This window comes from Strigops habroptila, chromosome 2 (genome assembly GCF_004027225.2).
Source record: "Strigops habroptila isolate Jane chromosome 2, bStrHab1.2.pri, whole genome shotgun sequence".
NCBI classification, from domain to species: Eukaryota; Metazoa; Chordata; class Aves; order Psittaciformes; family Psittacidae; genus Strigops; species Strigops habroptila.
Window position 1 is genome coordinate 41,978,722 of NC_044278.2, and position 14,797 is coordinate 41,993,518.

Genomic DNA, 14,797 nt, shown 5'->3' on the forward strand with positions numbered 1-14,797 from the left:
CTCCATCTTTTTAAAGTCTCAACTTGTTTTCAAGATTCAAAAATATCATTATCTGTATATTATCCCTTAGATATTAAAAAGCAGAAAAATGTAAAGTAAGTTTTTACTGAGAATTCTGTACATTTCATTAAGACATATTTGAATGTAAAGAAACTTAAACCACTGATTTTTATTTTGTTTTTAATCTCCAGGCAGTTGTGTACATAATATAAGTAGTTAAAATTTTATTAAATTAGTGCTAGAAAAGTAAGTCAGTGAACAAGTCCAATCTTGAGAAACAGCAGGAACTCTAATCAAAAATAACTTTAGACTGCTAGGACACAAGATCACTTAGACTCAAAGACTGCTGGACAAATTCAGACAAGGCATTTAGCCAATGTGCTTGAAAGATAATACAACAGTCAAGTATCCTAGCTCTAGCCATCACAATGTTATTGCAAAAAAGACATTGTAGGTTTAAGAAAAAAAAAAAAAGAATACTTGAATACTCTATCTAGTGAAAGTATTGGCTAGTGGATACAGAAACTGAGAATACCACAGTACTGTCCAGACTACGCTGCCCTTCTTATACTTCTTGAACTTATGCATGTGGCTTCATATTTCCATCTTCCTACTCCCATCCTTTTTCTTCTGCTGTAATCTAAACTTAATTACCTGTGTTATTCCCCCCCTGAGTAGCAGATCCTTCAGGGAACAAGGCATTCATTTTGGATAAGGATCTAGCTACTATGACCCACAAGTTTTGTATCCCCAAGTTGAACTATGGAATTACACCTGGAGATGAACACAAACACCTACTTGATTCCTTCTGACTGAAACTGCCCTTCGCATCATCTCTCATTCTGATCCTTGTAACAATTCAAATGCCCTACTTGGAAAAGACTGTATTCAAACACCAGCCAGACTGCCAAAATACTCTGTGATAATGGAGAAAAAACTCTAGGCAAAAAGGCACATAAAAAAGCCTGAGGTGCATATGAAAGGCATAGCAAGGAAAAAGGTGAAAAGAAAAATTGTCAACACCAGTAAATGTCACCAAAAAATGGACAGATGCATCCAATTACATAATACTAACTTGAAAAAATGAAAACCTGATGTCTTCAATGGTGGAAAAATCAATGCAGCTGCAAAAACCCACAGCATGGCTATGTCCATGTTAAACTCCATAGTCAAAAAAATCACCCTGTGGCAGAGTTTAAAGTATGCCAAAAAATAAACTGTAATAAAACACTAGAACACATGGTGTAACAGGTCTATGAGTAAACTCTAATTAGCACTGTTGCTAATTTGCTTGAAACAGTCACACATAGGCTTCAAACAGGGGCCAGATCATATCTGTGGTAGAAAAAGAAAAAAGCTATAATCCATTACGAAGGATTACATTTGTAAACCAGGCATCCTAAGAAGTGATTTCAGGTCTGTTTGGGTTACAGTTCCCCTAGAATAAAAAAATTTCACCAGGTGTGCTCTTTAAGGGTTGTTTTTTAATGAAAAAGCTCAGCATTACCTTTTGCACCATCTCCTTGGTATGCATCAAAATCTGAAATAAAAAAAAATAATCAAAGATTAGCGTATGATATAATTACAAGCTAGCACTGCAAACATATCCATTAGGTTGCTAACTCCAAATGCTCTCACCTTTCAAAACAAAGCAAACCACCTCTCTCCTGGCAACACACAGTCACCTCAATACTCCTATTACATGAGTAAATTCTCATCTGACCTTGCATTAACGCTATTATTAACTCCCCTAAAACAAGATTAAAACAAATCTCAAAATTGCATGGGCACACACATATTCCACCTTAGGAAAAAAAGAACACTGAATCAAACGCTTACATAAAACCTGATCAGAAAGTGCCAGAATTAAGCCTCTTTCAGTAATTTAGGTCAGTGGTCTCCTGCACACCCATCATCTTATCTCTTGACGTCACTGAGTCTTTTCCCCAAAACATCCTATTCAGTACAGCCTCGATGGTGCTCACTTAACAAGAACCTAGTCAAAAGGTTGATTACCCTCGTCATGATCTCAGAATGGGTCATCAAAAAGCAAATTCCTTAGGGAAACTCTAAGTGGGACAAGGAGCTGGGATAGAGACAGGATACCGATGTTGAATCAATAGGCAAATCCATGTGTAACCAGGTTTGTTCCTCAGCCAAGAATGCACTCCAAGTCCCCCAAATGCTTTTAACAGCAATTCTCTGAACCTTAGAAATAGCTATAGAGACATCACATGAGTAGGCTACTGCTTCCATCTCTAACATTGGTCAGCACAGTGGAGAGACGTTGAAGACTGTATCATCTGAAGCCACAGATACAGCTGTAGCGCAGAAATGTCAAAACAGAACTAGCCTGTTGAACAAAATGTGTACCTGCTGCAGCAGGAAGGGATGGGTGAAGTTTGCACAGCTGCATATGAACCAACATCTGATCCATTCCTTCAGTCACCTGACCACATTTCCACTGTATTCCCTATTTCCTATCTCATCAGGATCTTGGTGCTCTGGCACACAGCTCCAGATTCCACCTGGTGAGTCCCAATTCCTTGGTTTCAGTCCTTTCCATCCCACTCAGCATAAATCTCAGGGTTTTTTTCAACTAATCCTGCTACTCACATATACTTTTAATTTTCTTAAAGAGGATTACTTTGAACCACATGTTACAGCAATGATAGATCAGTCTATTAGGTGAATCTGAACAGTGTGGTACTTTAGCTTTAAAGACAGGCAACACACTATTTTAACAGGTTATATTAAATTTAGTAACTTGGTCTAAATTTTATTATTTTTCATACATCCAATTGCAATACTCCTTAGCCATATTTGCCAAAAAGGCAGAACTATGACTTGTAGTCAAGAAGTCTGTGACAAGGAGCTGAGCAGTAGAAATTAGCAGGGATGAGGAAAGAAAAAGGACAAACAGGGAAAAGCTGGCCATGCTCAATGGGAATAAGACCATCTTATGGGAGATCTTATGACCTTCATAAGGTGAAGGAGCTTAAAATCAATCCAAGAGTCTTGACTATGGCGATACTGATTATTACTATTGCAGCAAGCAATTCTGAATTGAAGGTGAAACATCCACCTCTACATAACAGTACATGAACAGATTACAACACTGTCATTCCTTCAATATGAACAGTTTCTTTAATATTTCTGAACCTTCAACCGACCACAGTGATGAACACTAAGGTATGATGCTCCATTATGCTTTTTCAGTTTGTTTTAAATTATGCACCATGGAATTATGCACTGAAAACTATATTGCCCCAGCATTCTGAGTTTCACGACTCTTGACTTTGTAAACTTAATATTCTGTTTCAACATACTCTCCCAAAGTACAAAAACATGAACTAAGCAAACACAACACAGGGTTTCCTTCAAGGCACTTAAGGAAAGGTTAGGTTCCAAACCACAGCTGACTCGCAATGAATGTGAATCCTTGTCAGGGTTATTCCCCAAACACATATGGCTACCGAAGGATTTACACTCTCTGAAGTCAAGTGCAAAACATCCAGTTGGTTTAAAGACCATCCACTGATGCAGCAAACTAGGTACTTGGACAATGCAACGCCTGAACTCTGCTGAAGTCTCAAACTGCAAAAAACTCATCTGGTCTCAATCTCTTATGTAGACAAAGAAGAACATGGTGAAATGGTGAATCTTAACTGCAGATTCACTCTAGGCTATACGTGCTCAGACGCACCCGATTCCATTTTAATCAGAAGCTTAAAAAAGATATTCCGCTCCTATTCATCTCCCAGTGAGCGATTCAGATGGCACCACCCCACCACCTTTGCATGGAGTTCTGAAATTATTCTAAAGATATGTACTTCTGGTACATGACATCAAATTTCATACACAGTAATCAGAATTCCAGTTTATTAATACCCCCCCCTTTCTCTCACTTATTAGATAACTCCTACAGAGAAAGGTTATACCTTTCCCCTGGTACTCCAAAAACAAATAGGAGTCCCTGAAACAAAAAAATGGACATAGAAATGAAGAGTTTACATATAAAAGAGAAAAAGGCCTACCATTTTTCCCTTGATTATCTGTGGCATTTTCTACTTCATTCTCCGAAATAATGCTATCTAATAATAGCTGGAAAGATAACACTATTTTCTGTTAAAATAGGATTATTCCCCACTGAAAAAAAAAATATATATACATATGTATATATATTTGGCTGTCCAAAGACCATTTCTCAGTTGTCTCTGAGGACAGCAGTGGATGTAGGCAATAACAAGAGGGTCACAGACAAGTTAGCTTCATCAAGTGACTGGCATATGCTAGCGCTACCCATTCTGACAGGAGATCACTTGTAAGTGCCAACAGCTACAAAACAGAAGGTTATAAAGGCTTGCTAAATTCATTAATAAGGCAGTCGGTAGTTATCTGATTTCACAGCAACACCTGCATATTTATCTTCTCATTACCAATTGGATGATGAATTTTTTTTCAAGCACATTTCAAAAATCTGCCAACTTCAAGTGTAGAAAAAAAAATAAACTTTGTAGTTAATTTTTCCCTTAACAAAGTACAGCTGTTGAGAATAATTGTTCAAGATCTTACCCTGTAATGTCAACTGCAGCAGAACAAAGAGTATTTAATTAGCAAATCTATCCAGTAATTCAACACCTATTATATAAAATGCCTTCGTGATTTTATTCAGGATAATTTGCTAAGAGGGTTATTACTGACATTCAGATGAAATTTAAAATTCCTACGCAAGTCGAGTCATAATAGCAGTAATGATCCCCCCAATCAGGAGATACTGTGTCACACAAGGTTCTTTTGCAATGCAGCAGCCGATTTCCTGACTTCTTAATTCCTGGGCTCAGCTCAGTGAGAGCCCTTCATGCCAATATTTCAGTCAGCAATACATCCTTAATGGGACTCTATTAAAATACCTAGAATAAAAATGACTTTTTTTTTTTTTGTTAAAAAGAATGACAGCACTGCTATCATATCAATCATTAGTAGTTTCTCAGAAACGCACAGCAAAGGAAGGGAGGTTTATAGTGCGGCTGGGAAGACAGAAGAAAGAAGGAAGAGAATAGGAAAATTGTTACTCTGTAGTTTCCTTTTGCAAATAATATTGCGCTGCTCATGAGAGCTGGATTGTCTCCTATTGCAGGCAATCCAAGTAGGAAGAATTAATTGCCTGGCAACCCATCTGTACAGCCGTGCCCCCTCCCCCCCAGCAAACATATACTTCTAAAAACCTGTGAACTTCTCAGCAGAGTGAACATCTGTGAAATTCTATTTTAACTTTTTTTCTGGTGAAAGCAAGACAAGCAACACACATTCTCTCACCCATGAACTGTGAGGCGATATAAACTGAAAGACTGTAATTGCGGACAAGCAATCAAACTGCAAAATCCCCTGTCCTAATTCTACTCCAACTAATTACTTAATTAAATGAGGATGTGATTTAAGAAAGAGAATGATTAAAAATAAATAAACATACAAAGAACAGCTCTACTGTTATCCATTACATCAAGTATTTTTAAAAGTTCTGTATTTAAAACCCACTAAAGAATACCTTCCAACGAGAGGATGCTGATGTGAAAACAAGTGAGGATACCTGAGTTAAAAAACAATGGGATAAGGCACAAAACTAACACACTGGAACAAAGATTTCTCCTGAAGACACACAAATTTTTTGTAGATTCCTCGGGCCGCAGACATGAAGGAACAGAAATGGAGACTTAAGACCAGACTGAAAAGACTGATCAGAATGATGACAGAAACATTGCATCAAAGATGCATACAAAGAAACCCCAAACCCAAGTCACTTATGCATTCACTTTGTATAAGGAGAAAAACTAACACTGCTTAGGGCCTTGGCAAAAACTGTATTTTTGAAGACTACCTGTAGTTATCTAGTGTAGACCTGGTATTTTTTTCCACCTCAGCTGTTTACTTGTGCAATTATATAGTAAGAAAATCATTCTTTAGCAATTCATATTAGCTAGTTCTTCCTGTGATGCAGAGGAATAAATGGGCAGGAAGAACTGTGTTCCAGTATGTAACACCACTCACCAATCTACAGAAGTATTTCTGAACCTCTGCATTTTTTGCAACCTATTCATTAGCTCTGCTCATATTTTGTGTAAGTACCTCTAGCACTGATAAACTATGGCCACAGGATGCTGCAAAAAGATTTTATTAAGGAGCATTTTCAAGAAAAGTTTCTATCACTGGACAAAAAGTCATATATGCCATAAGCAAAAGAAAGATGGAAGCCTTGTCTGCCACACTGAATGAAGCATCATAATGCAGCCTTTCCGTTAGACAATGGGACTTGATTTAGAGAAATTTGAGTGACCGGATTTAAGCAGTTAATAAATAAGTTTGTTTCAAAGAGCATTTACTGAGTATCTGCTGTACTTAGAAATACACCCCACTGCCAAAATTTTCCTTTTTCTCTCCCCACCCTCCCCCCCACAAATGCTGGAATTAACTGTCCATACTCCATCCAACAAAGCTGACAGACATTAATACAACTTTGACAGATGCTGTATATAAAAGCAGTACTGGATGGTGCACCAAAATCAAAGGAAGAATGGGTCCTAGGGCTGATGCAGTGTACACAAAGATCCAGTGATACATGTTTGCATGCCAACAAAAGGTAGTATCTCCTGCCTCTCAAACAACAAAAACACAAAAAGGGAGCAGCAGAAACATGCTGAACAACAAAGATCATGTGTACCTTTGTCACATTTTGACAAGGAATGCAAAGATGACAGTAAAACACTGAAGATGATGATGTGAATCAAATTACAATTTGCAGGCAATGTTCCCTTGGTGCCAGAAACAATATCTTTAAAATTCTACAGTACCTCTATTTCAAGTATTTGTGGTGAGTTTTGCTGAAGAGAACAAGAAAACCAGAATTAATTCCTTACTAAGCTCTACAATTATTGGTTATTCTGCATAGTATATTACAAACCATGCCATACTACAGCAAATTTCACCTATTTTGGAAAGGATTCTTTTGGTATTAGGGTGAAAGAAAAACAATGAAACATGCTCCTACAGCTTTGGACGAAAGTTAAAAAAAAAAACCAACCAAAAATCCAGCCAACCAACCAAAAAACAAAACAGATCAAAACCCAAAACCCAACAACCAGAAAATAAACCCACAACACACCAAAAAAACCCAAACCTCCTGTGTTGGAAATTCATTTAAAATCTTGGAAATGGAAAAACTGAGTGGTCAGCAATGAAGTTGAACATTCAAGTGCACAGAAGATAACTGACCCAGTTCTGACCCTACTTTGTGTTCCCAGAAGCAATAATACAATGTCTGGGTGGATAACTAGCTATGAAAGACACCAGTATACCATGGGCATCTCCTAAACCTCCAGAGTCAGTAACGCTCCTTCCAGAGAAACCAACCACCAGAACCAGTGACAGTTCCTAGGGAAGCACTGGGGTTCACAGCCCACCCACAGAACTATTTTCTTTCTGACCACCTCTTTCAAAACTGAAAACCTAAAACAAATGAAGGAGCAGGAAAATTTTTTTCCTGTTTCACTCCTTGAAAAAACAAGATTAGCAACACCTAAAACCCCTTGAAGAACATGGTACTCAAACCAATTTCAGCTCATTAACTCTTATGAATATTTTTTTATTTAAATCCATTAAATACATCTATGCTTGATGAACATTTTGTACTTAACTGTAAGACGCACAGGTAGCTTTGCTTAATAAGACAACCTTTTGTGCATTTCAAGTACACTGCAACTACATCAAAAGCTAACCGTATCACAAACCACAAGTAAAAACACTTCTAATAAGCAAGAATATGACAAGCATCATTTACCATTTCCTAATAAAACCAAAACATGTGTTAAGTTATTCAATATTTAAATGCATACAGACAAGTATATCCTCCTTAGAGAAAACACCGGCATTTGTTTCAGTGAAATGAACAAACATTTAGACAGGAAAGCTTTATTTTGCTTTGTTTCCCAAATTGAATTGGTCTAACACAATCAGCAAAACAGGCTCAGTCTTTCACTACGGAAAAAAAATAAGATTACAAGACCAATAAATAATTAAAACTATTTACTCATAACCCAAGGTTTCCTGTTTGGCTAGACAAGTTAGAATCCAGTCAAAGCTTAAACCACAGCACAAAGATTTTCCTCCAACAAACAGCAAAATCATAGAATCACAGAATGGTTTGGGTTGGAAGGGACCTTAAAGATCATCTCGTTCCAACCCCCTGCCACAGGCAGGGACACCTTCCAACAGACCAGGTTGCCCAAAGCCCCATCCAAGCTGGCCTTGAACACTGCCAGGGATGGGGCATCCAATACTTCACTGGACAACCTGTTACAATCTAGGGAAGAACCACCATACCATCCTCCACACCAGGTTTAAGTTAAACTACAGTTGTAGAAATCATCTTTCAAATATATAAGCATGTCTCTGTCTTGAGCTGACAGGAATGTAAGCAGAATCATAGAATCAACTATGTTGGAAAAGATCCTTAAGATCACCAAGTCCAACCATTACCCCAAGACTGCCAAGTCCACCTCATGTCAGTGAGGGCCTCATCTACACGGGTTTTTGAACACTTCCAGGGATGGTGATTCCACCATTTCCCTGTGCAGCCTGTTCCAATACCTGATCACCCTTTGGTGAAGAAATTTCCCCCAATATCCAATCTAAACCTCCCCTGGTGCAGCTTGAGGCTGTTACCTCCTTTCAGACAGTTGTAGAGAGGGACAAGGTCCCCCTTTGTCACTTCTCCAGACTAAACAACCCCAGTTCCCTCAGCTGTTCCTCATCAGACTTGTGCTCCAGATCCTTTACCAACTTTGCTCCCTTTTCTGGACCTGCTCCAGCAACCCAATGTCTTTCTTGTAGGGAAGTACTGTCTCATCTCCCAGGTAAGTAAGTTACTCTCATAGCCACATAACTAGAAGTCCTAGAGAAATCAGGGAGTAGGTCTCAGAATCAATAAATATTTTTTTACAACTATCAAATATTTCTGTAAACCAGAAAAAGTAATAAAGCTAATACTGTGAAGACTGATGTATATTTTAATGCAGTGGATAAACTCAGTGCACTATTCAAGATGATAAAAAATTCCTTGAGAATCAAATCTCCCCTCCCCCTTTTCTTTTTTCTTTTTTTAGTAAAAAGCAGAAAACAGGACTTACAGCTCCGTAAGGCTTTTAAAGAAGATTTCATTACAGAAAGAAAGGTGTGTCCTAAGAAAGGCCCTTTAAGGCAAGAAGAGAGTATGGACTTGGCAGGAAGTAAACCAGTATTACCTTTCTAAGGCTCTCCTGGTCAGCATCTTTTATCTAATAAGGACAACTTGTGTGCTTGTAGAAAATGGAATACCTGGGGGAAGACAAGCAAGTGCTAACGACAAAAACAGATGCAGAAAATACTTGCTACCTGATGCGTATCCTTAAAAGAAGGACTTCTGAAAAACACAGCCTTTTTCTTGAAGAGCCATAGGCATTTTGCAATAGGTATACTGAACAGAGCAAGGCAACCTCTTTCTAGACACAAGTATATTCACTGAAAATGATCCTGAAATTTTAGAGGAGATGAGAGGACATGCTAGTCTTGGAAATGAATAGACTGTGTGTGAACACTGTGTCCATCAAAAAATCTAAGTAAGTGGTTTGAACTGCTTTAAAACTAAACTGTTCTTTCATCACGACTAAGTGGTTGTCTATCAAAGCAACGTCTATTCAAATTCAGAAAAGTATTTTAGCCTCCAATTACCCTCCAAAGAAAGTTCTCTTACCTAATTTCTTAAATGTCATGCAAGATTTTCATAAACCATATAATTTTGTTTCATTAGATTAGATGTATTTAGACAACATGACAGTTGCTTTTATCAAGTTAACAATGCTCATTCATCCTCCATGGTTGTACAGCTGGTGTCTGCAGCAAGGTTTTGGGTTTTATGTTCATGGACCTCCCTTTGAGGACCAAGAATTGCTTGGACAAAGCAGGAGCCACCTGACTACATGGGGCAAAATGATCTGTGCCAAGAGGCTGCCCAGCCTGGTAAGGAGAGCTTTAAACTAGGACTTATGGGGACAGGAGTGCATGTCCATGAGAAAGTTGAAAACCACCATAGGAAGCAAAGGGTGGGGCATGATGTGAACAGCAAGGACCTTGTAATCAACAACAAAGGGCTGAAAAGGGCCCTCTTCAAGCATATCCATGTAAATAAGGGAATGCCAACAGCACAATGTTACAGAGAAAGCTCTCGCACTTTTTCAGTGCATCAGCAGGACTGGGTGCCTCTCTGAAGGGCCTGTACACTAATGCATACGGCATGGGGAACAGAGAGGAGGAATTAGAATTCTGCATGCAGTTACAGGGCTATGAGTTCACTGGGATTGTGGAAACATGGTGGAAAACAGGATGACCACAGGAGGTTCCTGAGGACTGGAAAAAAGCAAATGTCAAAGCTACCCTCACAATGGGCAAGGAGAAGGAGATTGCAGGGAACCAGAGGCTAGTCAGCCTCACCTGAAGCTCTGGGAAAATGGGACGGAGCAACTACTTGTGAAAACAATGGTTTTCCAGACACACAAAGCACAAGCAGCTGCTTGGCAGTGTTTGGTGTGGATTTACAAAGGGGAAATCATGTTTAATCAAGCTGGTAGCCTTCTGTGAAGAGATGAATAGCTTGGTGGACAAGGCGACAGCAGTTGCTGTTGTTTATTTCAACCTTAGTATGGCTTTCAACACTGTCTACCATAGCATCCTCAAATTAGATCTGTCCTGTACATTCAGTTTCCTAACTACACTGGGATGGTCAGGTTTCCACTGAGCTACTCAAATGCAAAAGATGAGAGATCAGGTGTAACAAATGCCCAAAGGATTCACAACCGTATTTAAAAAACAAAGCATGTGGTGAAAGAAAGTCCTGATAGGATTGCCCAAAGATGCAAAAAACCAGAGAGAAAATCTGATCTGCTATACGAGGAATCTTGAATCTTGTTGCATCAAAGAGAAGTAACAGAGTTAAGTTTTTCATCATGCAGGAGCATATACACGTAGTGCTGGAAACCAGGAAAATTGTTGCTGCAAGTAGAGAAACATTAGTCTTTGACATGGTGCCACCTTTCCTGGTTACAACAGATAACTGAAGGAATTGCAAAGATTCCTCCAATTCCAAAGAATGATGAAACCTGAATTAAATGAGCACTTGGAACAAATGAAGATTTTTATCAAGGTATCCCTGCAGGACTAATTAACTACCAGTGCTCAAGTCTCAGAAACTCATAACTACATTTGGTACTGATCAACGTAGTGAAAAAGTAGAAGCAGGGCAGGTACCTTCTCCAGTATGTCCAAAAGCAGCCACTGTACTGATCTGGCTCCTACACAGTCTCTTCAGACTAGCCTCTGCAGCAGCCCTTAACTGCCTTCTTAAGGTGGTATCAGGGAAAGAAAACAGTTTCAACTCTATATGGGACAATTAACCTTTCCTGCTGCTAGGAAGCAGGAATCCCTAGGCAGGACCTAGTCATTGCACCAAGAATGTGAAAAGATGAGGAACATGCATAATTAATAGCATGAAGTCTCGGTCAGAGTTCCTATTTGTCCAGTGTGACCTCTGTACAGCAATTGATGAAGCTGGCTTGGACATAGATGGAAAGAGCTCTAGAGTCTGACAGAGTCAGACAGTCTTTTTAGATTCTCTCTTCAAAATGAGGTTCCTGAATTGTCTAGATAGGTCCGACAAAACAACGAAGATGGAGCTCCTCAAGACATAAACGACCCCAAAAAACCCCAAAGTGAGCATTTACAAAGCATATCAGAAATAAAATCTACTGGCCTACCAGATGATTATAAGATGTGTGGCTAATTTCTGCCATACACTTAAGATCTCAATGTAGAAATAAGATTTAAAAAAAAAAAAAAAAAAGCTCATTTAAGGTTTTAAGCTATTTTTAAACTAACTACAAAAAGAAAATTACTAGTTAACAATCCTAAATTGCTTGTTAAATAGGGCTTGCAAGTGTAAGTCAGGAACAGGAATTGTAGGGTGGTTTGGGGCAACTTCACCTTCCAGACTTTTCTTATGAGGACATACAGGAAAAAAGAGCCCATATCAGTGGAGGCTGTTGCCTATCCACAGACATCCACAATAACATAGATATTAGAAACACTTAAAGGAGCTAAGGATGGAAACATATTTGATGTCACGGAGCTCCCACAGAAACTGAAACATGCTCCATGACACAATTTTGTGAGTACTCCAGTTGAGAAAAGCTGAACTTCATGCAAAAGCAAATTCCCTAAAGGGACCACCTTCTTATTAGCCTTTAAGATTTCAGCTGTCAATGGTCAACTGGTCAATTAACCGAAACTGCAGTCTAGGGCATTTTTAATACCATTTGTAGCCCGCATCATAACAAGGACACTTGCACTATTTTTAAAAACAGAACAAAGTTAGAGGCTTATCAAAGCATTCAATTTGATTTTTCAGGACTATGAACTTAGGCAAAGAAATGACAGTTTCCGAAGTTACTTTTATGCATTAGTCTGTTGTTAAGCACTCCATGTACAGCCCACCCATTTCAGGTTTTAGTTTTTAAATTAACAGCAGTATGGCTTCAGTACTAATGAAGCCACGTTGTTAAGGTGTCATTCTATAATACCATAGGATAGGGATTTGTTTGTTAATTGTAAAGAATATGGAAATATGAAGACTAGGAAAACAAACAAATGTATTTAACCTTTCAACGTGACCCTCTAGGAATCCAATCCAAATACTGACTTTTAGCCACATATTGGATTAAAGCAGTGGAGTTTTGCCACTCATTCAATCCACATAATTCACCTAAAATGATATTGCTCAACAGGAATACATTTCTATTCTAATGATGGAAAAACCTTAATTACAAATGCAACTAAAGCATGCTACCTCCATAAATCCATTACCGCAAGAGAGGCATGCTGATTATTTTTTAAATCCTTAATTTGTCATTTAGACCTACTGTTATCTCATTTGTAAAGAATTAAAAAACACATTTGCACAAAACTAGATTTCTAAAACATTAACCATGTTTATAAAAGTCTCACTTATTTCCCTACCATTTGACAGGATTGATTTCATGCTACATACTTCAACTCAATCAATCTTTGACTTTGGAAATTTTCATTGACATTCTTCATCCCACAAATTCTGTTAAAGAAAGAACATCACAACCTAAAGGTTTTGTTTAATCTACAAACATAGCTAACAAGCTTCCCTACTTCATATTACAGGCGTTTGAATCATTAATAAAAACCCTCAGCTTTCACTCATATGCCAAGGAAGCCTTCTTTCAAAGCTCTTTCTTGCTCTTACTTTTCAGTTAATAGAAGGCACCAGCACTAATTTACATTATTGTCACACCAGTCATTCAATATCCTCATTAGAATTATATCTGAAATGAGACCTGCAGGGCCCTGAGATAAGTTTTAGTGCCAACATAATCCAGCTACAAGCATTGGTTGACAGTGGCTTTATTTCATCTACTGCTATTATAGATACAAATGTTGCTAAGCTTCTGTTTAATGCCTTTAGATTACTTCAGGTGCCAAAAATAAACAAACCAACAGACCCCCCAAAACAGAAGGAAAGATAGGGATATGTTATAAGCACAGAAATCCCTCTAGGAATTTTCTGGTATTCGAAGACCTGTTAAGAAAAGAAAAAAACAACAAACAAACAAAACAAAACAAAAAAACCACCAAAACACAACAACAAAAAAAATCAACCAACCAACCAAAACCAAAAAAACCCCACCCCACCCCAAAAAAAGCCCAAAAAACCAAAACAACATCAAACCACCAAAATCACCGAATCACAGACTGGTTGAGGTTTGAAGGGACCTCAGGAGGTCATGTGGTCCAACCGCCTGCTCAAGCAGCTAGAGCTGACTGCCCAGGACTGTGTCCAGACACCCTTGAGTATCTGCAAAGGTGGAGACTCCAGAAGCTCTCTGGCCAACCTCTGCCAGGGCTCGCTCATCCTCATAGTAAAAAAGCATTTCCTGACATTCATACAAAGCCTCCCGTGTTTCAATAAATAAACAAAAAAATGTATCAGTCTTACCATTAAAATGACACAAACAGTGTGAAAAACCCCTATACACATTCCCTTTAAAGGACAGAAGAATATCAAGTGTCCATAAAAACAGAAAGAATGCTGAAATTTAATTTGCTGTGTAAAAAACCCACCTGCCTACCAACCTTCAGGACACTGAAAAGATATTGCTGCTTTCTGACATAGGTAACGCTAATTCTAGAGTGTCCTGATGAGCTACAAAACAAGAGATTTGAATGGATTTTCCCAGGAAATATACATGCAATATGGCTGCTAAGAGACATCTGTTCTCTTCTATAGGTCATGTTCTTTCCTGAGGCAGGGTATCCTGGAGTCCTTTATGTTTATTTATTAACCTAGACATTTATTTTGACCATACGTACACATAAGCATTTATAGGAAGAGATACACTTCAATATTCAAAGTCAAGAACCAACTACAATCTGAGATCAATAAAAATGTTACCTAAAATCTAGAATGGATTTTATTACATCTTTCTCCAGCTTATGATCTTATCATACTATCACCTACAATCTTCGGGGAAAAAAAAAGGGGAAGGGGAAGGCTGAAGTGAACTTTGACAGTTCATCTACTAGCCCATCACTGTATGGTTATTCAGATCAATCACATTTAGGTCCAGTCTATAGTGGATCAGATGTCCCATCCACCTGAACTACTATGATTTTTCTATTTCAGTTCTCC

At 38.3% G+C, this 14,797-nt stretch overlaps 1 protein-coding gene across 2 annotated transcripts in view; it reads right to left on the bottom strand.

Moving 5' to 3' along the window:
• Nucleotides 1–14,797, bottom strand: part of POLA1 (DNA polymerase alpha 1, catalytic subunit) — a 193,338-nt gene that overhangs the window by 123,247 nt on the left and 55,294 nt on the right. For both annotated transcript variants that reach the window (XM_030476397.1, XM_030476396.1), the window contains exon 27: nucleotides 1,508–1,540. In XM_030476397.1, coding sequence (XP_030332257.1) covers nucleotides 1,508–1,540 — 33 coding nt within the window. The remainder of the gene's footprint in view (nucleotides 1–1,507; nucleotides 1,541–14,797) is intronic.